The 24,320-nt window shown below is 40.4% G+C and overlaps 2 protein-coding genes across 2 annotated transcripts in view; one reads left to right on the forward strand and one right to left on the reverse strand.

Moving 5' to 3' along the window:
- LOC121878108 (potassium/sodium hyperpolarization-activated cyclic nucleotide-gated channel 3-like) overlaps positions 1 to 12,492 on the forward strand; it is a 106,286-nt gene extending 93,794 nt beyond the window's left edge. Inside the window, exons 15-17 of the mRNA XM_042384099.1 lie at positions 2,133 to 2,250; positions 7,313 to 7,589; positions 8,672 to 12,492. Of these exons, the coding sequence (XP_042240033.1) occupies positions 2,133 to 2,250; positions 7,313 to 7,589; positions 8,672 to 9,035 (759 nt within the window). The 3' untranslated portion in view covers positions 9,036 to 12,492. The remainder of the gene's footprint in view (positions 1 to 2,132; positions 2,251 to 7,312; positions 7,590 to 8,671) is intronic.
- Positions 12,493 to 19,517: 7,025 nt separating this feature from the next.
- Positions 19,518 to 23,648, reverse strand: LOC121878147 (alpha-1,6-mannosyl-glycoprotein 2-beta-N-acetylglucosaminyltransferase-like). The gene is made up of 6 exons (XM_042384163.1): positions 22,886 to 23,648; positions 22,188 to 22,423; positions 21,833 to 21,934; positions 21,205 to 21,400; positions 20,043 to 20,257; positions 19,518 to 19,832 (listed from the first exon to the last, which is right to left on the reverse strand). The coding sequence occupies exons 2-6, from the start codon at positions 22,379 to 22,381 to the stop codon at positions 19,562 to 19,564; spliced, it is 978 nt and encodes a 325-aa protein (XP_042240097.1). The 5' UTR covers positions 22,382 to 22,423; positions 22,886 to 23,648; the 3' UTR covers positions 19,518 to 19,561.
- Positions 23,649 to 24,320: the final 672 nt, after the last annotated feature.

Genomic DNA, 24,320 nt, shown 5'->3' on the forward strand with positions numbered 1-24,320 from the left:
AACTGAGTATTGGTGGAGAGAGCATGGTCACTAGGCCTCGGGTTTTCGAAGATTCGCGTGTGATTTTCTCCCCTGGAACTAAATATGGGAGAAAGTATCCAATTAAGATAGTCTCATTGTAATTTCGACTCCATTTTGCCCACAGCCTCTGTGCTGTATTTAAAGTCAGCCTGTGAGTTGTGCATAGCTCCTCTTAGAGACGGGAGTACAAGCAACGTAAGACTCTTAAAAAGACTCCAGCCAGGTTCTTGGCCTCCTTCCCCCAAATGTGGTCCTCCTCACTCCCACACCTGACCACCTTGCCCCCTCTCCTCTTATCTTGTGTTTTCCAAGTCTTACCTCACAAAAAATCTGATTACTACCATTTGTTTAAGTTGTCTTTAGTCAAGTTTGGGAATTAATATTTTAGGCTCTCCGTGTACATTACAACTGTTGTTTATTTAAAGAGAAATACAAATGTGATATATTTATCTTTTTCTGGTGAATTTTTGAATGAGCAGAGATTTGCTATTCATTAACTATTAAAAAAAAAAGTTATTGGAGAGCAAAAGAATGCATATACTGTCATCTGAAGTTGTGTTATCAGACTTTAAAGTTATAAGCATTTGATCAGGAGGTACCACAGTAAGAATTGATGACATTCAGTAATGAACTCATGACCATTCAAAGTTCCCATACAACCATAATTAAGCCACACTCTCACACGTAACTACCATAAACTGTCTTTAGTCTAGGTCAGGGAAAAGACACAGGCTGCCTCCTTATCCGTCTGTCTGTCTATCTCCCTGTAACATTAACTTGGAATATGATAGTCTATGAGTGCTCAGGTGTGGATGTCATCAGTATAATCCAGATGTCTGACTGGCCTAGCCAACTATAAATGCTCTGCTATATTTTTTTTATGCTCTTATGTACCTTGTTGACGTATACAAAGTCCTTTTTTAATATCTTTATAATACAATTAAGTCAGTTAGTTAAAGAGAAGACTTACAATAGCAGTCCTACAGACTTGAACTGGGATTTAGTGCTGTCAGTGGGATTCATGAAAAATGACAGTATTGTCTAATGCTGGTTAAGTTAACTGCTCCAAAAAACAAATAATAAGGAATTTTTTTGTCAGCATATGATGACTCACTCACTTAACAACTGTAAATTAGTGATCAGGTGTATTAATGGGCAGTGTTACAATGATAGTTACTACTGTCTTCCTCTGAGTACACTTGACGCCAGCCAGAACAAAGTCGCCCGACACGCCCCAGTGTGGTACAATCAAGCCGCTCAAATTTAGGTCAATCAGTGGTTGTGCAGCAAACTGCTTGGCAGCTAATATGTACTGCATAATTATATAATTCATATTGGCTAAAATTTGAATATCATTGCACCGCCTTGAGTCGCACCGGCCATATTTGTTTTGGGCTTGAAAGTTCGATCCCTTTCACATTTTTAGCAAGCTATTCAGTCCTCTACATCTCTTTTGCAATTGTAATTTTAGATAATCCCAAACTACAGATTTTTTGGGATGATTGGCTGTTTAATTTATATTTTTCATTCTGTGCATATTTCTATGGTTTTAATAATATTTTATTCCCTTTTCAATCTACTGTACACTCTATGAATATGATCTAGACTTAACCTGCTCCTTACATTCCGGTCACAACCTAGAGATACCAAGCTGAGCTCAGACTCGGCAGTCCGCCTCAGCTGCTTTGGCCTTGTTTCAGACGTCCTTTTTCTACAGATATTGCTAAAAGTTATCTGCTTACTAGCCATTATTTTCCTACACTCACTTCTTTCACATATACTATCACAATTTGTACTACCCTGCAGTTGTGTAAATGCTTAAAAATTATTCAAGTTTACAATTTTTTCTAACTGCTAGCAATGCTGCTGTCACAAAAAATCCATACTAAGGAAGTGAATCCTTGAAGAGGAATGAGCTTATTATGTCTTGTGATAATAAGGAGAATACTGTATCATTCAGTCACATTAAAAAATAAAGTCTTTACTTGACTGAGGTCACGTTATTACTGATTCCCTGTTTCCCAGTGAAATATTCTTAACATTCAAAATTTCCCGCCGCCCTCACCCACCAGCGGCTCCTGACCCCTTGTCTTATCTGTTACAACTTGCAGGACGTTATCAATTTCAACTGCCGATCTTTGGTGGCGTCCGTACCCTTTTTTGCCAATGCTGACCCTGGCTTCGTCTCAGAGGTCGTCACAAAACTTAAATACGAGGTCTTCTTGCCAGGTTGGTGTCCCTTAGGCCGCAGCACGAACACTTTCTCAATCTCCCGCTGCTGCACAGTCTGGCTCCGTCAACAAAGTGACCGCAGCCTGGCTCGCCCCTCACACCACCAGTAAGGGGGGGGGGGGACACCCTACACCTCATACACACTTCAACATCTCACTTGGACTTTAAAATATTAGACATTTAGGATGGAATGAGGGATTAATAACTTACACCTTCTAATGAACAATTTGAATTCCTTTCTATTAAAATACATGAGGATTGATGTATTCATAAAAGTATAATCCAAAGTACAAACTGTATCATGCTTCCTAACGTAATTCTAACATGAAACAGTTGCAGTGGCTCAAAGAGGAGAGAGAGAGAGGGAAGGTTGGCAAAAGACTTAGTGATGCAACTGGTGACGTGAGAGAGAGGTGACTATTCACGGAGGTCTGAGTATACATGGAAGAGGTGTGAGTATACATGAAGGAGGTGTGAGTATACGTGCAGGAAGTGTGAGCATACTTGAAGGTGTGATTATACATGGAGGAGGTGTGAGTATACATGGAGGTGTGAGTATACTTAGAGAAGATGTGAGTATACATGGAGGAAATGTGATTATACTTCGAGGAGATGTGATTATACATGGAGGAGGTGTGAGTATACTTGGACGAGGTGTGAGTATACTTGGAGGAGGTGTGAGTATACTTGGAGGAGGTGTGAGTATACTTGGAGGAGATGTGAATATACTTGGAGGAGGCTGTGAGTGTACTTGGAGGATGTGTGAGTATACTTGGAGGAGATGTGAGTATACTTGGAGGAGGTGTGAGTATACTTGGAGGTGGTGTGAGTATACTTGGATGAGGTGTGAGTATACTTGGAGGAGGTGTGAATATACTTGGAGGCGGTGTGAGTAGGCCTATAGGAGGTGTGATTAGGCCTGGGGGAGGTATGAGTAGGCCTGGAGGAGGTGTGAGTAGGCCTGTAGGGGGTGTGAGTAGACCTGTAGGGGTGTGAGTGGGCCTAGAGGAGGTGTGAGTAGGCCTCGAGGAGGTGTGAGTAAACCTGGAGGAGGTGTGAGTAGGCCTTTAGGATTTGTGAGTAGGCCTGGAGGAGGTGTGAGTAGGCCTGGAGGAGGTGTGAGTACCCCTGGATAAGGTGTGAGTAGTGGAGATGTGAGTAGTGGAGGTGTGAGTAGGCCCTTAGGAGGTAAGAGGATTACCATTCCTACACCTGCGTCACATATGTCTGTTTCTAATGGAAGAGGCAACACATAGTTTGGGGAGGCTGTGGGCGACACAATAAACTCTCTCTGAAACACAAGGAAGCACTAATGCTTGAAGCAGGTTTATAGCCACGATGATATCATGTAAGGTTCAGCAACCAACATAAAACCATGTAATCTCACCAACGTACAGACAGGCAAGGGACATGTATAAATATGGTCCACCATTCGAGAGCAAAATATGAAGGAATTTATGTTTTGAAGATGAAAAGCATAATGTTGAGATCAGTGTGCAAATGAGAATGTGACGGTGAGGACGGTGGAAACCCGAAACTGGGAACTTGAAAATAGAGAAACCGGACCGAGTAATGATAACGTGTAGGTTCAAGAGAATTTCCAAAGTTTTGACGGAGACTCGGCCATGGTATTTACAGATACAAGGTCTTACAGACATATGAAACTTGTTAGCGAAAATGCTTAATGTTAACTGCCAGATGAAACACCAGTAACTATAGTACGTACTGCAGACGAAGAACTGGGACAGTGCGATTCCCTAATGTAGTTTGTTTACCCGTTAGGAGATGTCAAATAGACCGTGTACTATATTCCTGTATTTCTTGTTTTTAAATAATTTTGGTGCAGTCAGAATTTTCAGTAAATTTCACTTCTAAAAATGTAAAAACGACGCCCGAAGCTTATAATTTTATGTTAAGTATCTGAGAGACGCTACCACAAGTAGAAGATATCAAACTGCAATAATTGAGAACATCTTCAGAATGTGAGAGTAAATTGGGGAGGGGGAGGGGAGACAAAACAGCAGCAGCCAGGATGAGGTTGTGTAAGTGGCGAGAAAATGAAATAATTTGTGTAAAATCTCAAGCCTATAATTTTATTTTATTGATTTACTACGATACAAGAAGAAATACACTATGTAAGATTCGAAGCTAAAGAATTTAATTATTTTCTTTGATGTATTGAAAGTGGGTCTTATAGACATACTTTAACTGCCCCCGCACACTGTACACAAGGAGGCAGCATGACCGGTGTTGCAGTGACGACAGTCACTGCAAAATTTTACAGCACTCCAAAGAAGTCTTGTTAAAAATGTTCCTCTTGCTTGTGTGGCAGTCAATTACTATACGTTTTTTCCTGTAGGAGTTGTAAGGAAAATTACACACACACACACACACACACACACACACACACTCCACGAACGATAGAAGCTGTAGGGTCATGTTTAAAACAAGAGTAGGAAACCCCCCCATCAAGTAAGACAAGTAAGTGAACGCGAGGAAACAGAAAAAAAGAAAACGGAAAATACGGTATCAACCTTTTTTGACAATATCGCGTGTGAGAGCGAAATGCGGGAACAGCCTTGTGTGGGAGTATATATTAGATTAGGTGGAAAAGGGTAAACGGGTGGGAACAGTAAAGAGGCCGTGAAACGAGTCCTCCCTTTATTACTTGAACCTCCCACTGTGTCTGTATGAATGTGGGCGGAACGCCCAACTACTCTTACACGCAAAAATAGATTGTCCACATAAAACTAGAGGATACGATTGGGGTAAGTCTCACTATTGAGCCTCAAGGATGTGTGTTTGTGGTGGTGGAGTGTCTGTGTGTGTATAGGGGGATGATGAGTGTGAGGGGAAGGGTAAGTGTGGGACCCAATATGACAGAGAGGTTGGTGTAACTACTGCCACCAGCTCATCACCTGCCAGCCTTGCACCACTCAAGGTCTCCGTTCTGTCAATATTGCCATTGTTGACAGAAAAGTTTTTTTCGATACTATCAAGAGAATTGTTTTAAGAATGTTATTACGATGTTGGTAGTCATATTTTTTATGGTTATAATATTAACTGATGCCTGAATTACGCAATAGCAAGACGAAACGCTTAAGGAAAATTTATATCCATGTCTCACAAAAGTGATCTACAATATCTCTAAAACAAAAATTTCACTACATTCTTAAGTTTCCCAAAACAATGTGAATTACAGTAAACTATAAGTACTGATATACAGGTGACGTATTACTGTTATTTCCGACCATAACACACACACACACACACACACACACACACGTCACTCAACAAAGCTATTGGTGGTGGGTTTACATATCTTGAGACTAGTCCACACAAGTGGTAAACATCTTTGTAAAAATGTCCACGCACATCCCAAGTGGGCCAGACTGGGCAGCGCGGCGCTTCTCAGCCACACGCAAGTGCTAGATGAGTGGGCGCCCCCTCCCTCTGCCCTGCTGCTATGGAACGCCCTGGACATTGAGGAGGAGAGCAGAGAGTGAGCGTCAGTGACTGGTAGGGCGAGGGAGGCGGCGCCCGGTACACAGCGGTGACCTCACCTGTCCCACAGATACTCTACAGTTTCTTCCGTGTGGTCGGGACACATCACTTGCCTTCATTCTAGTTTAGTATAGTCATAGGTAATGATATATGTAGACTCTAATCTGAAGTTTTCAATCACCTCCCAGGACGTGATAAACTTCAACTGCAGGGCCTTAGTTGCTTCCGTGCCATTTTTTGCCAATGCCGATGCACGCTTTGTGACCGACGTGGTTACCAAGCTGAGATACGAGGTGTACCAACCAGGTAGAGTAGTGGCAAGGGCCACGCCGAGGGCAACGAGTGTAGCATCACGTAGAAAAGATGGCACTGAGCCGCGGGCCACAGACAGCTGCAGATCATGACCGTAACGTTGCCTCATGTTGAAGACCACTAGCGTGATCAGTCACTTTACTATAATGTTAGGTCATGCTTCAGTCTCCGTAGGCCTGCGGCTCACACAGCAGCGGACCAGCTGCAGTGATGGCCGCTCGTTTGTATCTGAGTCTGTGTATTTCCTCTCCTTGTGGCACTATGTGGAAGCGGCTAGCTCCTGACTCAGTATAACCCAGGACACAGGGTGACCTAGCGAGTGTAGATAGAGCAGAAAACATCTCCCAATTTTTGTTCCACAATAGTATTGGCCTAACAACCTCACCACAGCAAATACTTGTATATAGCATTGTAACTTTTCTATAAAAACAAAAATAAAAAAAATATCCCCTTTATACTGTTTATATTAAGTTTCCTTTCATCCAGAATCAAAATTACTTCCTAAGCGGGTGTCTCAGCTTCACAAGATATTCAGTCAATTTAAAACTGGTACGATTCACTAACCACAACCATGTGTTAGTGTTTATCATACTAGTGGGACTATCTGTACGTAAGAAATGATGAGTATTGATACGATCAACTGAGACACTCGGTTTGACCTAAGCTTGTGGTAAATCTAACAGCAACCTCTATATGGGTGGTAGATCCTTTTGTCTGTACCTTAGCATTGGCATTGGTCATTCCTCTGCCTGGTGTCTTTCACTTCCTCAACCTACTAAGATTCTTCGTATATAAACCCTAATTTCTACTTGTCAATGTCATCTCCTTTAGCATGAGTCTGCATGATGTGCTGTTCAGATTTTAAGACAAGTTTTGTTAGTCTATGACAGTTTCTGATTTTTAATGATATCTTCAATTCATAAACCTATTGTAAGATAGACACTGTCCTCAAGATCAGCTAAGCATGAACTTCAGCTTTGGTTTTGTTCACTTCTACTTCAGTCATGGAATTTTTTACTCAAATCCCCAATATTTTCTGTCACCTATTATTACTACATGCACAAAGGGGACATGAAAGTCATGTGGTTCTCAACCCACAGTCCTAAAGCATCCCTCTAGCATGACCATGAAGAATGACCAGATTGATCAATGCACTGTTTATATAGGGAAGATCAGGTCTTTTGCTTTTGTTGTCAACACGTTCATCAGTTCATGATGGCTAATACTCTTATCTATTGTTCAGGTGACATTATCATCAAGGAAGGTACCATTGGGAACAAGATGTACTTCATTCAAGAGGGTATCGTCGATATCGTCATGTCCAATGGGGAGGTGGCAACGTCTCTCAGTGACGGCTCGTATTTCGGCGAGATCTGTTTACTTACCAACGCACGACGAACAGCATCAGTGCGAGCTGAGACTTACTGTAACCTCTTCAGCCTCAGTGTGGAACATTTCAACACTGTCCTCGATTCCTATCCGCTCATGCGACGGACTATGGAAAGTGTGGCAGCTGAGAGGTGAGATTCAGATTTTCACAAACAATATTTTTAGGGTAAGGCTTGTTTTATGGAGAACTTACACACTAGTAGTATGAATGGGCCTATGAGTTGACCCAAGAGACAATTGTTAGATTCTTATGCAAAGTTTTGACGGCCTCATGTGATGCAGGTATGTATTATGAAGAAGACTGAACGTGTTAATGAGCACAAAATGGTCCACAACTCCACAGGAAGAGCCATTTGTTGTAGTAGTCGTGTACACAAAACTGACCTAATTGGTACATTTAAGCTAAATCACATGAATGACATCCAAGTAATTGACATTAAAATTTCGCTGAGACTACTTTAAATAGATACCTTCACTTAACACTTAATGCAGTAGAGTAACTTCTGAGAAAATTAGTTTGTGAAGGTTTGATGCTAATTGTGGATATAATTTGGAGTAATTATACATTTTCATTTCCAAGCAACATTCAACTTACAAACCTCTGAGAATCCAGTCCCTGTGGTTCAATATACGTAAATATAATAACACGTACAGTCCCATTCACAAATGCATTTTCAAGGACTCGTCAGGTTTTGTGCAGTGTGGCAGACCTGTGTTTGTTTACATTCGACAGGAGGAAAGTAGCAATAGTAAAAATACTATGGAATCAAATGAAAACAATATTAAAACAAATATCTGAAAGATAATGATTTGTGGAATGTTTATGTGACGAGCCCCTTTCAACGCACTGGTGAAGGGGACTGTACTGTTCATTGAGGGATAATTAGGAAAGGGTAGAGGAGCTTCAATCCAGCACTAGTTTGGCCTGAAACACTTGAGTATACTTAGGAAGGTCTCCTAAGTGTGTGTGTGTGTTACATATATATACATATATATATATATATATATATATATATATATATATATATATATATATATATATATATATATATATATATATATATATATATATATATATATATATATATATATATATATATATATATACCGTACAGCGGTAATTCTTTGTCGAAATTTAGTGAAATAAAGAAATTATATATTATTAAGAATTACGTTAATGTTTGTACTATTATTAATGTACATATTTTAACAGGTTAAATAAGATAGGCAAGAATCCATCAATTGTCAGCAACCGGGAGGACCTGACGAACGACTGCAAGACAGTGAACGCCATTGTCAACGCGTTAGCCTCAGTCGCGTCGACTGAGCAGTGTGATGGAGGCACCAGTTCAGAGGAGTCAATGATGGGTCACGATGCCTCCAGCCTTAAAGGTCGCCACCATCACAACCTGCTTGACCTCGGCTCCATAGGAAAAGCTCTTGCCAAAGGTCATTTACCTAGACCGAAGAGTGAGAACAACTTCGCTCTGTCACTAGATACGCCCTCTCCCCTAAATCGCAACCGCCCTTCATTTCACAAGTCCGACACTTTCCATAAAGACACTTCGTTTCAATAGCATGTGGCCCCCGCCCATGCACTTATGCTAGTGGGCGCCACGGCTGATCTATTTTGTACTATCATGAAACACGGGGAGAGAGCGAGTGACCTGCACCAACAGCGTGTGAATAAGACAAACTTCCAGGGACACAGTGAACAATCTTTGTGATCTGTAATTATAGTGAATATTGTAGGTAAGAAGTTGCTAGTGTATTTATTAGGTGCTCAAAACAATGAGAACCTCTGCTGATGAGTAGTTTGTTGGTATTCCCCCTCAGTGCATAACGAGGACGCACATTGATAACAACCACGACAAGCTTCTGCCACACCTGAACTAACAATAAAAAAGGTACTATTGTTGTGTTGTTATTGCTTCAAATGATTATCTGTTATTAAGAGAAGGTGCCAAAATCCAAGGAGATCTGGCAATTTTGAGTGGCGGTCAAGTCTGTGTTCCTGACAAACATCTTTAAAAAAAAAGGAGAAAAGCAATAATATAATCAAAGCGCATTCTTGTTGAGTGAAGTCAAGGCATGACATGGGTACAACATATCTACACGGGGTGATACATGTGTTATTACTACGTTAATGTTTTGTAAAGTTTTACATTATATGAATAACAAATTTGGAACGTGTTTACCTCTGGCATTATAGCCGAGGCGTATATTTGTTGTAAAATGGAGTTTTTATATAAGAGTGTTTTATCAAATCTAGCCATAAGGTCCCAGCAGCCTAGCTGTGTGGTGCCCATGTATGCTGTATGGAGCTCTTATACGCAGTATAGAGCTCTGTGTTGAGCTCATTCATGTTGTTAGGAGCTCATAAACTAATAATGAGGTCTTTTATGCTTTACAGAGCTCATAAACCTATAATGAGCTCATTATGCTGTATAGGGCTTATGTAAGCTGTATAAAGCTCCTGTATGCGTTAGAGCTCATATAGGTTGCATAAGACTCATGTATACTGTATGACACTCATACACAGTATAAAGCTCATGTATCCTATACTGAGCTCTTGTATGGTGTATAGGCCTCATGTATACTGTATGTATAAAGGATTTGTATGCCATATAGAGCTCAGCGTTTAATGCAAATGGACATACTGTATATGCCTTGATAAATGTGGAGGATTAGGGCGGTCAGGAACAGTAGACGGTTGGACGCTGGAGTAAGCTGCTTCTTGTCATGGGGGTCTTGTTCACCCCTACTGTGATTGATGCAACAGTTCATCTCACCACCTTACCGCTAACACCACTGATATCCTTTTTGTCACTTGTACAACACTCATACTGTACACACAGAGAGAGAGAGAATAAACAAAAATAAACTACCAATATTCCTAACCCCCTCAATATATAATAAAGTTGAAATATAGTTTTTAATGTTATAGAGATATTTTCAAAATCCCTTATGTTTTCCTACCACTTATTCTTTGTATTTCTAACGACTATTGTACATACAAAAATTTTCTACTGTGTATATAAATACATAATGGCAGAGTACTCTTGCATCAGGGATTGTTAGAAAATATTGGTAACATAACACTTCTTCTGTAAAGTTGTACAACCTAGTTGTTCAGTGGTGCAGGCGATCTCATCCCTCATTGTACCAGACACATCTTCAGTGACTCATGCCCATCATCTCATAGTCATGCCAAGTCAGAGTTTATTTTCGCTCGTCAGTGAGGATAGTAAAAATATGCAATAATTAATGTCCACATGTAGAACCATAAGCTCAACTAGGGGCCCTAGGACAGTAGTGCTAATTTTGACATTGCTTTCTAGCTTTAGACCAAAGCTCACATCTTGCAGCCACACCAAGAAAACAGCAAGCAAGCAAGCACTCAAGAAGTTGTGCTAAAACCCCATAGACTCATTGTGAAAGTGCTTCTTGTAGGTTAACTCATTGAAATTATGTTTTATGTGTGAGTGAATGTAATAGTGACTAGCCAGTGCGACACCAACATCTCTTTTTGTCTGCAGCAAAAACCCAAACATTCAACAAGTAGGACCAAGAAAGCAATGTGAAAATCTTCCTTTTGTTTTCCTCTCACTTGCCAGTGTAGTGATTCACGTAGTCAAAGTGCCTCAAGTACTAATGCTGTAGAGTTTAATCTTCTGCAACAACTGAGCATCCTCTCCTCAGCCTCTCATCAGTCATGCTACTGGCAGATTAGGTCAGAGTTTCCATGGCAACCATCTTGTTTATGAAACTTTTTTCTTGATAACTTTGTACTCAGAGACACGATTTTCTTCTTTCTATTAATGCTCTTGGGTTGAAGTAACATATAAACAGGGCGGGTACAAGTCTTCAGTCATTCGTTGGTTTGTCATGGATATTCTGCCTAAATAGATATTGCACATTGTTTTAGGTGAAAATGATAAACTATTGAAAGCCATAAAATTGTTAAATACATGCTCCTTTTCTTTGTTAGATAAGCATGTAAGGGATACTTATTTTAAAATGTTAGATATTTCACACAAAAGTGTTGGTTAAAGTTTAGGCCATGCTAAGCTGTCCTTCCATTTTTTTATGATATTCATATAACTGTCTTGACAGGTATTGTTTCAGCTCCCTAAAAGCAGTAATAAGCTTACTACTAACATAATAGACTTGCATAATGTACAACTGCATAAGATAATTATTATAGGATATTATATTTGCAGGAGAAGATTTTCCTTTAATTTTTCACGAATATATATATATATATATATATATATATATATATATATATATATATATATATATATATATATATATATATATATATATATATATATATATATATATATATATATACAGTATATATATATATACAGTATATATATATACCATATCTGTTCTGGGGAAGCACTAAGTTAAGGGCAAGTTGATCAACTTAACCAAGTCTTCACAAGACACTCTGTACCATTTAGCATTATGTTGTTTTCTTCATTCTGTAACAAAATCCAGTTGTAAGTGAAGTATATTACATTACAGCAAATCTCTCAATCTAAAACCCAACAACTGCTGCCTAACACTGTTATGTCGATTATTTAAATAAATTATAATCCACCAGCAGGACAATTAGTTGCACGAGAAGGCCTTGTCTTTAACTTAAGTGTGCTCATTTATACTGTTATTTCTCCTCCGACTTTATTAAGAGTTTTTTTTTAATCAGGAGCCGGACGAGAATGATGTACATAATAAAAAAAGAGAATAATTTAGTTTGTGAATCCCTCTTGTAAAACTAAATGAACACTAGAGCTATCTTTGTTCAACCAAACACTTTGCCTTCATTGTTGTAAATTATCTTGGAATAAGAGAGGGCCTAATACTGTCGGTTTGATGGATAATAATTTCCATTTTACATCCTCTGATAATTGAACAAGGTAATTTATGTCTTTTCTATGATTATATTTTTTTCAATATTACCTTATGTGCTAGCATATTGCTAGCTTATGTAAATAATTTACATTATGCAGAGGTTATTAGTTACTGTTAGTTTTACTTATCCCTAAAGTTACTGCTTACAAAGGTTGAGAAGTACAAATGTTGAAAGACGAAACAAAAATTATGTCATATGTAAGAAGCTGGATGCAGGCAACACCACAGCCTCCACCACCTCAACCTGGCACATAGCACACCTTCCTCCACCAGCCCAACCACACCTGGCAACACAGCACACCTTCCTCCACCAGCCCAACCACACCTGGCAACACAGCACACCTTCCACCATTCGAACCACACCTGGCTGCACAGAACACCTTCCTCCACCAGCCCAACCACACCTGGCAACACAGCACACCTTCTTCCACCATTCCAACCACACCTGGCAACACAGCACACCTTCTTCCACCATTCCAACCACACCTGGCAACACAGCACACCTTCCACCATTCGAACCACACCTGGCAACACAGCAAACCTTCCTCCATCATCTCAACCACACACTAGCAACACAGCACACCTTCTTCCACCATTCCAACCACACCACAACACACCTTCCACCAAGACCACACCTGGCAACACAGCAAACCTTCCTCCATCATCTCAGCCACACCTGGCAACACAGCAAACCTTCCTCCATCATCTCCAACCACACCTGGCAACACAGCACACCTTCCACCATTCGAACCACACCTGGCAACACAGCACACCTTCCTCCATCATCTCAACCACACCTGGCAACACAGCACACCTTCCACCATTCGAACCACACCTGGCAACGCAACAACCCTTCCTCCATCATCTCAACCACACCTGGCAACACAGCAACCCTGCCTCCATCATCTCAACCACACACCTGTTCCAACCACACCTGGCAACACAGCACACCTTCCACCATTCGAACCACACCTGGCAACGCAGCAACCCTTCCTCCATCATCTCAACCACACCTAGCAACACAGCACACCTTCTTCCACCATTCCAACCACACCTGGCAACACAGCACACCTTCCACCATTCCAACCACACCTGGCAACACAGCACACCTTCCACCATTCGAACCACACCTGGCAACGCAGCAACCCTTCCTCCATCATCTCAACCACACCTGGCAACCCTTCCTCCATCATCTCAACCACACCTGGCAACACAGCACCTCAACCACATTTAAATGAATGGTGTAACAAACAAGTTTTCCCAACGGTTCACCTCGGGTAGCAACTTCTCGTACATCTTCAAATTTTGTAAGCAAGTTTAAAAGTTCTAATTTATGTTTTTAGATGCTCTACTGATCAAGATATGACTCAAGATCACACTTTGAATCTGATTTAGTTTAGCCACAGAGCAAACATCACAATCTGCTTCGAAAACTGGTGTGTCTCCTTTACCGGTGATGGATATACTATACAAGAAAATGAGATACCGTTACGTTGTACCGAACACAAGGCTGACTCGTACGAGAAGCCATTCACACTGCAAGTTTCAGAGACAATAATAACATCCACATCTTCGTTTGCACCCGACAACACGAACTGTAACCATAATGAGCGCATGCTGCTGTAAATGTATACAGTCATTTACAATGGCACTACACGTTTCAGAGGAAAGGTCTGGAAATAACTTAGTAGAAACACATTAGTCTGCCATTCTTTTGCTATTAATAGGCCGCTCGGGAATGATTTAACTGACTAGCTGACTGATTACCTGACTAATACATATTATTTGACTGATACTGATCACTTAGTTGTCCTGTCTGCTTGGCATCATACTGCTTCTGAAAGCACACTACTTCCTTGACCCCCTTTCTCTGACAGTAAAAACATATAATCGACTGACTGTGAACGTCCATTATAATCTTGATCCAACTGAGTCTAGGGGCGTGAAGGGCGTGACTGGCCGCTACTTTGCAAGGTCTGGGGGCTTCTATGTTGCTGTTGCTGCAGATTTAGTAGATTTTTTTTTTTTGGGGGGGGGGTCTGCACATCGGTATGGTTTGTATTCTTGTTATTGTATCCATATTACTTGTACATATAAACATTTACATGTCGACCGAGTTGGATCGTTGTAAGCCATCTCGACACACAGTTGGTGCCAGTTGAGCATTCCGTAATGTCTGTCGAGTGGCGGGTCTTGTTGTCATTTTAACTGTATGACGACACAGTCACCATTACGCCACATTTTTGTATCTACAAAAACACATAGCCTCACGGCTAATCATATTATAGAGAGTCATTCCTTCACGGCTATTCACCTCGGTAACACGTCTCTCCTAACCAATGGGTTTACTATCAAACCTACCTGAAGGGAACAGACAGGATAGGTGAGGAAAGCACATTGGCTACACGCCTAAACCTTTTACTAGATCGCTGCTGGGTAATCGAGTTAACTTAATGCTATACTTCTACCAGAGCGCCTTCGGACTACTAGACAGTATCACAATACTACAGCTACATACAAACAACCCAACAAGTCAGCGGGTAGGTCGGGCTAAATACCCTAAGTAAACAAAGACAAGACAACTTCCAACATTTTGGTGTCTGTTAGTATTTAGAATGGTGAACCTGATGAAGCTAATGTTTAGAATCTCCTAATTTATTATACATCACAGGTTTTTTAAGAATCTATAGCCCCGATATAGTATCAAGTGGAGAGGTGGTGCTGTCTCTCTTACTTGTGTCTGGTGTCGGGTGGTGCCAAAGGGAAAAATTAATATTTAAATGTCAAATTTCTTCTAAATCTGGAAGAGAATTAACTTTGTGACGAGATCAGCCCACAAGGACGTCTATTTTGTGCAAATTGATTCCATTTCCACCCTTAGTTATCTTGAACCGATTGACAATTACAAACCACCACCACACGCATACACTAAATAGCAAGCGACGTAAACTAGTTCAACCTGCTCCCAGGTGATGAAAACCCCTGGTGGCAGGTTCATGTACTACAGCTTACCTTTGCCCCAAATTCACCGGCTCTGTCAGTCGTTCTACTGGTCTTGCAAAGACACCTCCTCCGTCACAGGTTCAGCCCGTCTTGACTGCTAAGTGTGGTTATTCCTTGGGTCACCAGAATCTTGTCATTTCATCGTGTGTTTCTTTTGTTAACGTTTTGGTGAGGGGATTTATATCTTGTTAAAGCAGTGTTTATTTTCTTTTATTTGTTTCTCCCATGTGATTTTATGTTAATATAATTCTACGAGTTATAAATACTTGTTCTTTTAATTGCATTGATTGAGATGATTTGTCTACCACAGAAACTTCACTAAAGCCCCTCGACAACAGTTTAACATCCATAATTCGGGAAAGTTTTCAGTTACGTAACATTAAATTGGGTTGTCTGTCCAGGAGTTTATTAACTTTACGACTCCTTCCCACTACTTAAATTTAAATTATACCTTTTAATCTCGAATAAACTTAACTTAAATTCCCGTTATTCTTTTGTTTTTAATTTTGGTAAACAAATAAACTTTAAAAAATTTCCCCATTGTTCGAATTTTCTAAAATCAGTCGGTCACTTTAACGTAAATACTGCATATCTTCTTTTTTACAAATCAATGGGATTAAGTCTGCTTAATAAATTTTGTGATGTTATTATTGCTATTAAGTATTGGAGAAGCACACAATGTAGCAAAGTGGAATTCAAATCTTAAAATCACGTCTGCGGTAAACTAACGCTGAGCTGTCCATATTCTCACGCGACCAAACTTTACCGTAACTTCAAATTTTCAAATCATTACGACTACCTCTACTTCAATCTTATATTACAATTAAATCTTGGTATCAAAAACTTAAGTAAAATGGCTTCATATAATTTCCGTAATTCTGTCGATAGGCCTTCCGTTCGCAAATTAGGGTGTAATAATAGCTTCTTAATACTGTAACTGTATAACACATTAATGGGGAGAACATAATATCCCTACCTTTACTAACTGTGTATCTGTTGGGTGACTGTTACCGTTGTATAACGACTTGTGAAGCTGTCATATATGTAACAACTTTCCTGGGTTGTCACCACTTGTAACAATCACTTGTGAAGCTATTACCTTATATTCTAAACGTACTAAAATATAGATCAAGGTTTATTGGGTCTTCAGTCACGAAATCCAATAGCTTTCTTTTGTATATTTATTATAAAGGTTTCTATGTACACTTTCAAAAAGGATTATCACCGTAACTTAATCACAGTAGCTATGAGTGTTAAATGAGGATGGAGGCTATGTTAAAGTAGCACCTCTGAATACGGAGCACCTCAACGATGGCTCTAAATACCGTCTTCCTCTCATCAGGGTTATCAAATTATTGCCCGAAATAGGTGGCCAGGGAACCAGATACTTATCCCTTAGCTCAGCACTAAGTGACGTGATTTCCCGTGGGCACACCTTATCACGTGCTCTGAACATGAACCTCATAGCTAGTGGAAAGTTACAGGGGATGATAGTTATACAAGCCTAATGTAAATAACCCACATTTATATAAATACCTCTGCCTATAAGACGGGGGTAATGCGAGGGGAAGGTAATTTAACGAAACTATTTGCGTCAACTTCTCACAATAACGAAACTTCGGCTCCTTCGAGTTCGACGAAACGACTGCTGAAAGAGGTTTTCGTTAAAGGACTCATCAGCTGGGGGTTATCTCCTTCCCACACCAGAATTAAACCTGGAGAGGTCCACTTGGGTCATGGCGAAGGACAGAGAGAGGAAATATCCCGGGTCGGGAGTGACTTTACGTCATCCCCAATGGACAGAACATCCTCTAGCACAGTGGTCCCCAACCTGTAGTTCGAGCGCCCGCGGAACCATATTATGGAGCCCGCAAGGGTTTATTAGAATATTGAGAATTATTTGGGATTCTTTGTAAGAGTGAAAATAATGAAAATATGTAATAAGTTTATACAACTGTCGTGTACAGGACCTGTGTATTTACCCCAAACCGGGCCCAGAGAGAGAGCCAGCCTTCTCACTGTGGGAAATACACACATCTTATCCAAGAGTAACTGTAAAATATATGTAACTGATAACAGTTAGACGTGTAAAACTGCAAATAACTGTACAATATATACGAGGGTTTTTTCTTGTGCAGATTCAAAGTTTTGGTACCCTCCACTATATTTAGAACGATAAATGTGGCTCAGAGCCTAGAAAAGGTTGGAGACCACTGCTGTAGCATAAAGCTTCAGAGACTTGAATTTGATAGGAAGAAAATAGCTTGGAGGAGAGAATCGAAAGATCGTGGTGAAAGAGAGAAGCAAAGAATGGAAAGGAACGAGAAAGAGAACAAATAGCTCTAGCCAATGAGAAATTAATCGAGAAAAAAGAACGAGGGGGAGAACGAATAGCACTAGCCGAAGAGAAAGAAAGAGAAAAGAACGAGAGAGAGAGAATAGGACTTGAGGAGGAGCGAGAGAAAGATCGTGCACACGAGTTGAAAGTTCTTTGGGAAAAAGACAGTCTTGCCTAGGAACATGGACCTCTTTCCAGTTATCCCAGGAAATTGGATTAGCCCCAAATTTCTCGGAATCTGATCCCGAGGATTTCTTCCACCAGTTCGAGCCAACTGGCGAGCATCTGAGTTGGCCTAAAAGTGAGTGGGTGTGGATCATTCAAAGCATACTTAGTGGAAGAGCTGCACTTTTGACGAACTCGCTCATTTGATCTGGGACGGGGAGTTTAAGAGGCGAAATCCATTCCAGCTCATAATTTATTTAGATGACCTAATGAAATCAGCCCAGTTGACAAATCAGTACGCAGTCGTACATCGGCTGAACACGCTTACAGGAGAAAAATATCTTAATGTAAACACATCGGTTGGTATCCCTGGGACTCAGTGATTAGACTGGATTAAAGGTTTTTCCTAGTCCTACACCGAATAAAGTCACTTGTTCTTATTGTGAGAAAGATGGTCATCGTGTCCCTCAATGTTGGGACTCACTTTGTCGAAAATCCCCTCATTTTGGACAAGTCAAAACCCCTCTCCGGCTAGATATAAACCAGTAACGACTATCAATATCCAGAGTCCGAATTCCCGTGTGGATCCATTTAAAAAATTTTAATTTCTTGGGTAAGTTTATTTCACTGTTACAGATAAACAATATCCTGTAACTATTCTAAGGTACAGTCTCGTTCAAGATTCTTCGAACACTGCTGGAGACAGCTGGCAACGTGAGGCCATTTGTTTACTATAGTACGTAGTATAATACGAAACAACAAAGCCCAACCATCAATTAAGCAATGGGGAACTAAGTAACCAATCACCGATCACTTTTAGATTCATTCATAATTTTTACTAGGTACTTTAGTAAACAAAAGTCCTCGAGATGCCAGCTGTCTCCAGCAGTGTTCGAAGAATCTTGAACGAGACTGTAAAGGGGCAGTTCAAACCCTTCTGTCGAAAAGAGCTCTGTCTGGTATAGAGAAAAACCATACTGCTAGTTATGTGCTCATACACGATGTCTTTCTATAATTTTCCAAAAGATTTTCCATAAATGTTCTCAAATTTTCTCAAAAATTTCTCAAATTTTCCAAAAATTGTCTCAAATTTTCCAAAGAATGTCTAAAATTTTCAAAAAATTACCTCAAGTTTTCCAAAGATGTTCTCAAATTTTCCGAAAATTTTCTGATTTTTCAAAAATATATCAAAAAATTTCTCAAATTTTCCGAAATTTTTCACAAATTTTCCGAAAATGTTCTCAAATTTTCCGAAATTTTTCTCAAATTTTCTAAAGATTACAAATTTTTTTTACAAATTTTCTCAAATTTTCCAACAAATTTCTCGAATTTTCCAAAAATTTTCTCGAATTTTCCAAAAATTTTCTCGAATGTTCCAAAATATTTTTCAATTTTTCCAAAATTTTCTCAAATTTTCCTAAAATGTTCTCAGATTTTTCAAAAAATTTCAAAATTTTTCTCAAATTTTCCAAAAAATTTCTTAAATTTTCGGAAAATTTTCCAAAATTTTTCCAAAAAATTTTCAAAAAATTTCTCAAATTTACCAAAAAAATTCAAATTTTCCAAAATTTTTCTCAAATTTTCCAAAAATTTTCTAAGTTTTCCGAAAACTTTCTAAAATTTTCTCAAATTTTCCATCAAATTTTCCGAAAATATTCCACAATTTTTCAAAAATTATGTAACTGCAATTTTATCTTGATAAATGGACTTTAAACTGAGGAGCGAGTCTTCCGCGGTGGTGTTGTTAGCGATAGCTCTACACAGCTCTTGGTCGCGATGGTCCCCCCACCCGCCGTTGGGCTTTACGAGCTTGACAGATATCGCCGCCTTGTTCAGCACCTGGAGGGAGGCCGGGAACAGCCAGTGTGCATTTGCATGATAACTCTTCGCTGCAGACTGGACTTCTGACTTAGTATCACATGCATTTCTTTTTGTGTGTGTACCACTGTGGACATAAATCAAGATACAAAGTTATTGTAACGTTCAGTAATTTCTATATTAACAAAATTATCCTGTATTTATTATAATATGTAATTTCATTTAAAAATTTGTTTTTGGGCTTCATTACGTATGATTAAATTAGGAAGTTGAGAGTAAATCGAGCTTATATTTACAAACTTAAAACACAAAATCTATCATTTTTCCTCGCACTTACCAGCTACCAACATGGAGGACCCTTGACAGAGAGACACCCAGCATCGTCAGCCTGGGTCTAGTACAATAGAGGACCAGCTTATACAGCGTCCAGTCCCAGTTGTAGTCGTCGAAGGTGCAGAAGAGTTCACGACATTCTTTTATGAGATTCCAAGCATTTCTGTTTAAAGAGTAGCCTAAGTTGTGTGTCGTCACCAGCCAGTCACTAATCGTAACCTGTGTGATGGGAGAATAAATTTTAGTGAAACTGTTGAGGAAATTTTGAAATGTATTGTACTTCGTGAGAAAATAAATCGGCAAAGTACAGTATATAGATGGTTCGTTATTTAATAAAAGATATCTGAATGGATTATGAATGGGTTATATTTTTGTGAAACTGTACTGAAAAAAAAACTTCGATTCCACTGGTTGTCCCTGAGCCTCCATGTTAGCACTATGGTAGAAGCAGAAGGATGCGGCAGCAAAGCGAATAAAACGTTCACGTCTTGTCCTAAGGGTCACTGGATCGCGCCCGGGCATTCCCCAGTTCGCCCAGCTGTAAATCGGTACCTACAATAACTTTATAGGTGAGAAAGTGAAGGCGGTGAGTGCAATGCCGACTTGAGCCGTACCACTTTATGGCTTGTCAACTCCCGATTGATCTATTAATGAGTTCTCTCTTTCATAGCTTCCATTACCTATCATTTCGTCCTTTTTGCTTTGTTTCATGTGTTTTCCAGAATGCGGGTGCTTGCTATGACAACCCTCCCTTGCTCTACACGGCCAGGATTTTCAGAGTAAGGTGACGACTGTCATTTTTATCACACGAGAGAATAACAAGTGACGAAACTGTTGGCTGGAGATTCCATTCAAGGTATCTCTCTCTCTCTCTCTCTCTCTCATCCAGGGAAAGGCAGCTATATACTCCCAGAAGTGCACCTTATGTGGGTTTAACAAATTTAACCGAGATCATACAGCAATGTAAAACTAAATTAATTGGTCAAGAAAGCCGTTCGTCAAACCGGACTAAAAATCTGATTCTAAATGAAAATTAAATCGTGTGTTCATAAAATGCAACATGAGGCAGTAATGTGCAGCGCATAACGAATGTAAACAAATCTGCGGTGCGTCATTCACAGAACAAACACAGCAATTACGAAAGTATCAAGGCGAAAAAGACTCACGGTATTTCTTTGGAGGAAACCATTGAGTTTGTTATAGTTTCCCAGGGCGATCACTTGACAATGGCGACAGAGGGTGTCCTTGTCCCGAAGGAGTCGGTGCAGGACATGGAGGAGGTCAGGGGCAAGGTAATGGTCCTCCTCCAAGAACACCACCCATCCTGCCGACTCCCGGGTCACCCTCACCTCCTCGAACACCCTACAGTGGGATAAACACGGCTCACGTGCCTTAGTGACCATTGATCACTGATTTGGTTCTGTGGTTTATTGTGAGTTTAAAAAATGGTCAGGTTAAGGTGCTATTAATAAGACAGTTTATGGGAGAAATCATTGGTAGGTTTGCTAGTTGATGGGCTGAAGGGATTAAAACAGAAATCAAGAGTTTGTATCTGACAGTGAAGGTATAAGGCGACACTCTCTTGTACTTTGTTTTGTGTACATCTTGTTGAGTAGTGACTGTAGTATGTTAGTATTGGTTTGCAGTTTAATATTGTTAGTAGTTTGTCGGAAGAGAACAAGTAGATGGTAAAATCCCTGACAGGAAAAGAGAAGCAATTAGAAAATAGCTCTCTCTCTCTCTCTCTCTCTCTCTCTCTCTCTCTCTCTCTCTCTCTCTCTCTCTCTCCCTCACCTGTGTATCTTCCACCACCAGTGATGTTTGATCTGGGTAAGAGGAGCCTCCCTGTAGTGCCCATACGTGTCGGGGTGGCCGAGACACTTGCCACTACTCTGTCTGTGAGAGATATCCAACTATAACTCTGTGGCCGAAACTGTCACTAAAACTGGAACTGAAGCTAAAATCGTAACTGTAAATGAATTTATACCTGTATTTGTAACTGCAGTTGAAGCCGTAGCTGAAATTGTAACAGGCTGCAATTTAGTTTTAAAATGGTTGATGACAAGTGTATCCGTGACCCTAAAATACCCTAGTTGCCCAAGCGAAGTACTGTAATATATTATAGCATCGCCAACATCCACCTACTGACCTGGATGTATTCCTAGCACAGTCTCTGGGGTCGATCCCAGGAAAGGTGTGGGCGTGAAGCTGGATGCTGAATGGAAAGAACATCTGCATCGCGCGGAAGTCCTTGATGTTCCTGACCAGAGCGTTGATGGCGGGGTCCCAAAGGTCGTGGCTAAAGATCACTAACGTCTCGTTGATGCCTGTCACTGCCTTCATCGTCTCCAGCAGATAGCGTAGGTTCTCCAGGCGCTTGTGGACCTAGAGAAGGCAAAGGGGTGACCAGGATGTGGCAGACAGTAAAAAAAACACTGGTAATACTGTACTGTATATGGCGCGTCTGGCCATTGTGATGAAGTTTGTCCAAGTTGCACTAAGCGTCTTGGTGTCCGCCATGAACCCAGACAATAAACTATTATAATTATTGTTTATTAAAGCTGTGCACTACATTCTGTCCCTCACTGAGAACCCGTAGTTGATTTATTTGTCACTTGCGAGGATGATTTTTTTAAGATAAAGTTAATTATTAGGAGTTAAATACTTTATCTTACCCCCCCAATACTCGATAAGAATTCCTTTTTTTTTCCATCTCATTATATATTTTAGTTGTTAAAGGGAGAGGCGGCCTCACTAACTATTTCCAGGTTGTTCAAGAAATCAATTTTCTTTCCCTTCTTCCAAAGAAAGACACAAAGAATACGTATCAACATGGGCGTACTCTACCTGCACCACAAGAACAGTGGTGTTAGGAAGAATTGGACCAAATGTTTCTTGGTTCAGGATCAGCTGATCGTCGTTCGCTTGTTTTACCTTCTGCTTCACATTGTTTACTTCCTCTTCACTCAGTAACGCCTCAGACTGATCGATCGTGTGGGAGAGTTTAATGTCGTTTACCTGTATGGGCAAGACCTATTGTGTTTAGTTAATAGGCGATTCGACCAATAAACATAAGAACCTTACTACAAATTCAATCCAACGTTTACGAATTTAACCTGAGAGGGTGAGAGCGACTGTAATTGCCCAATAGGTGATGAGAAGACCATTTAACAAAAGAAATTACAGTACATAATTATCCAGTATTTATGAAAGCCCAAAATAAAATGCAAAAGGGCCATTGTCTGCAGAGTCTGAACAGCTATATTTTATATAGACAACAGGAACATTAATATTATGCACCACCTCAGGAAGACAAGGAATCTTTTTTTTCTCAAACAAAGTCTCACTTGTGAAATATTTCGACGAACTTGTAGTGGACGTCTCCCCTACAACTGCGTAGCTGCATCCCACCTGCTACGTCTTCCCTAGCAACCAAACTAGCGGCCCAAGGGGGGGGGGCGTCACCAGATGCCACAGTATCCTAGCAACAGAGCCAAAAGACCGGCTACTTCCCGGGTTTTCCTACCATGACTCACAGATGACTCACGGCTGCTGTGTATATAAGCTCTGTCTCTCCATTGAGATTCATTCTGCTCTCGGTTCCTGAACACGCAACACCTCCTCCAAGCAAGCTCCTCGCTGTCCCGTTCTCATTCAACCTGGAGGCCAGCAACAGGCAACATCTTCTCTAACGAAGCTCCTGCACCTCCACCTCCTTCAACACGCTACTCACCGAATGTGCCTACTGAGCAGCTCCTCACCACACGGCACCTCCAGCACCAGACTGTCTATCACATAACTTATATTATACAAGAAAACCACCTTAGAGTTTCCATCCATCCTGAGTGCTAGACAACATTATATCACGAAACCCTACAAACTCCTTCATCCTTCAGTATTTCTCCTTCATCCTCCGGTATTTCTCCTTTATCCTCCGGTATTTCTCCTTTCTCCTCCGGTATTTCTCCTTTCTCCTCTGGTATTTCTCCTTCATCCTCCGGTATTTCTCCTTTATCCTCCGGCATTTCTCCTTTATCCTCCGGTATTTCTCCTTTCTCCTCCAGTTTTTCTCCTTTCTCCTCTGGTAATTTTGGTGTATCTGTCCTTACATTTTGTTTTTCTCTCACCAATTCTTGACCATCTTTAGGCCTTTCTCGACCCTCTAGTGACATCTTTGCCTCACCACCTGCTTTCAGTTTCCCCTTTAATGTTCGTTTTCTTTCTCCCTCAAATGTCATTCTTGGATCGCTTTCTCTCTCTCTCCCTATTTTTGTTCCATAAT

This window comes from Homarus americanus, unplaced genomic scaffold (assembly GCF_018991925.1).
Source record: "Homarus americanus isolate GMGI-L3 unplaced genomic scaffold, GMGI_Hamer_2.0 scaffold45562, whole genome shotgun sequence".
In the NCBI taxonomy this organism is placed as follows: Eukaryota; Metazoa; Arthropoda; class Malacostraca; order Decapoda; family Nephropidae; genus Homarus; species Homarus americanus.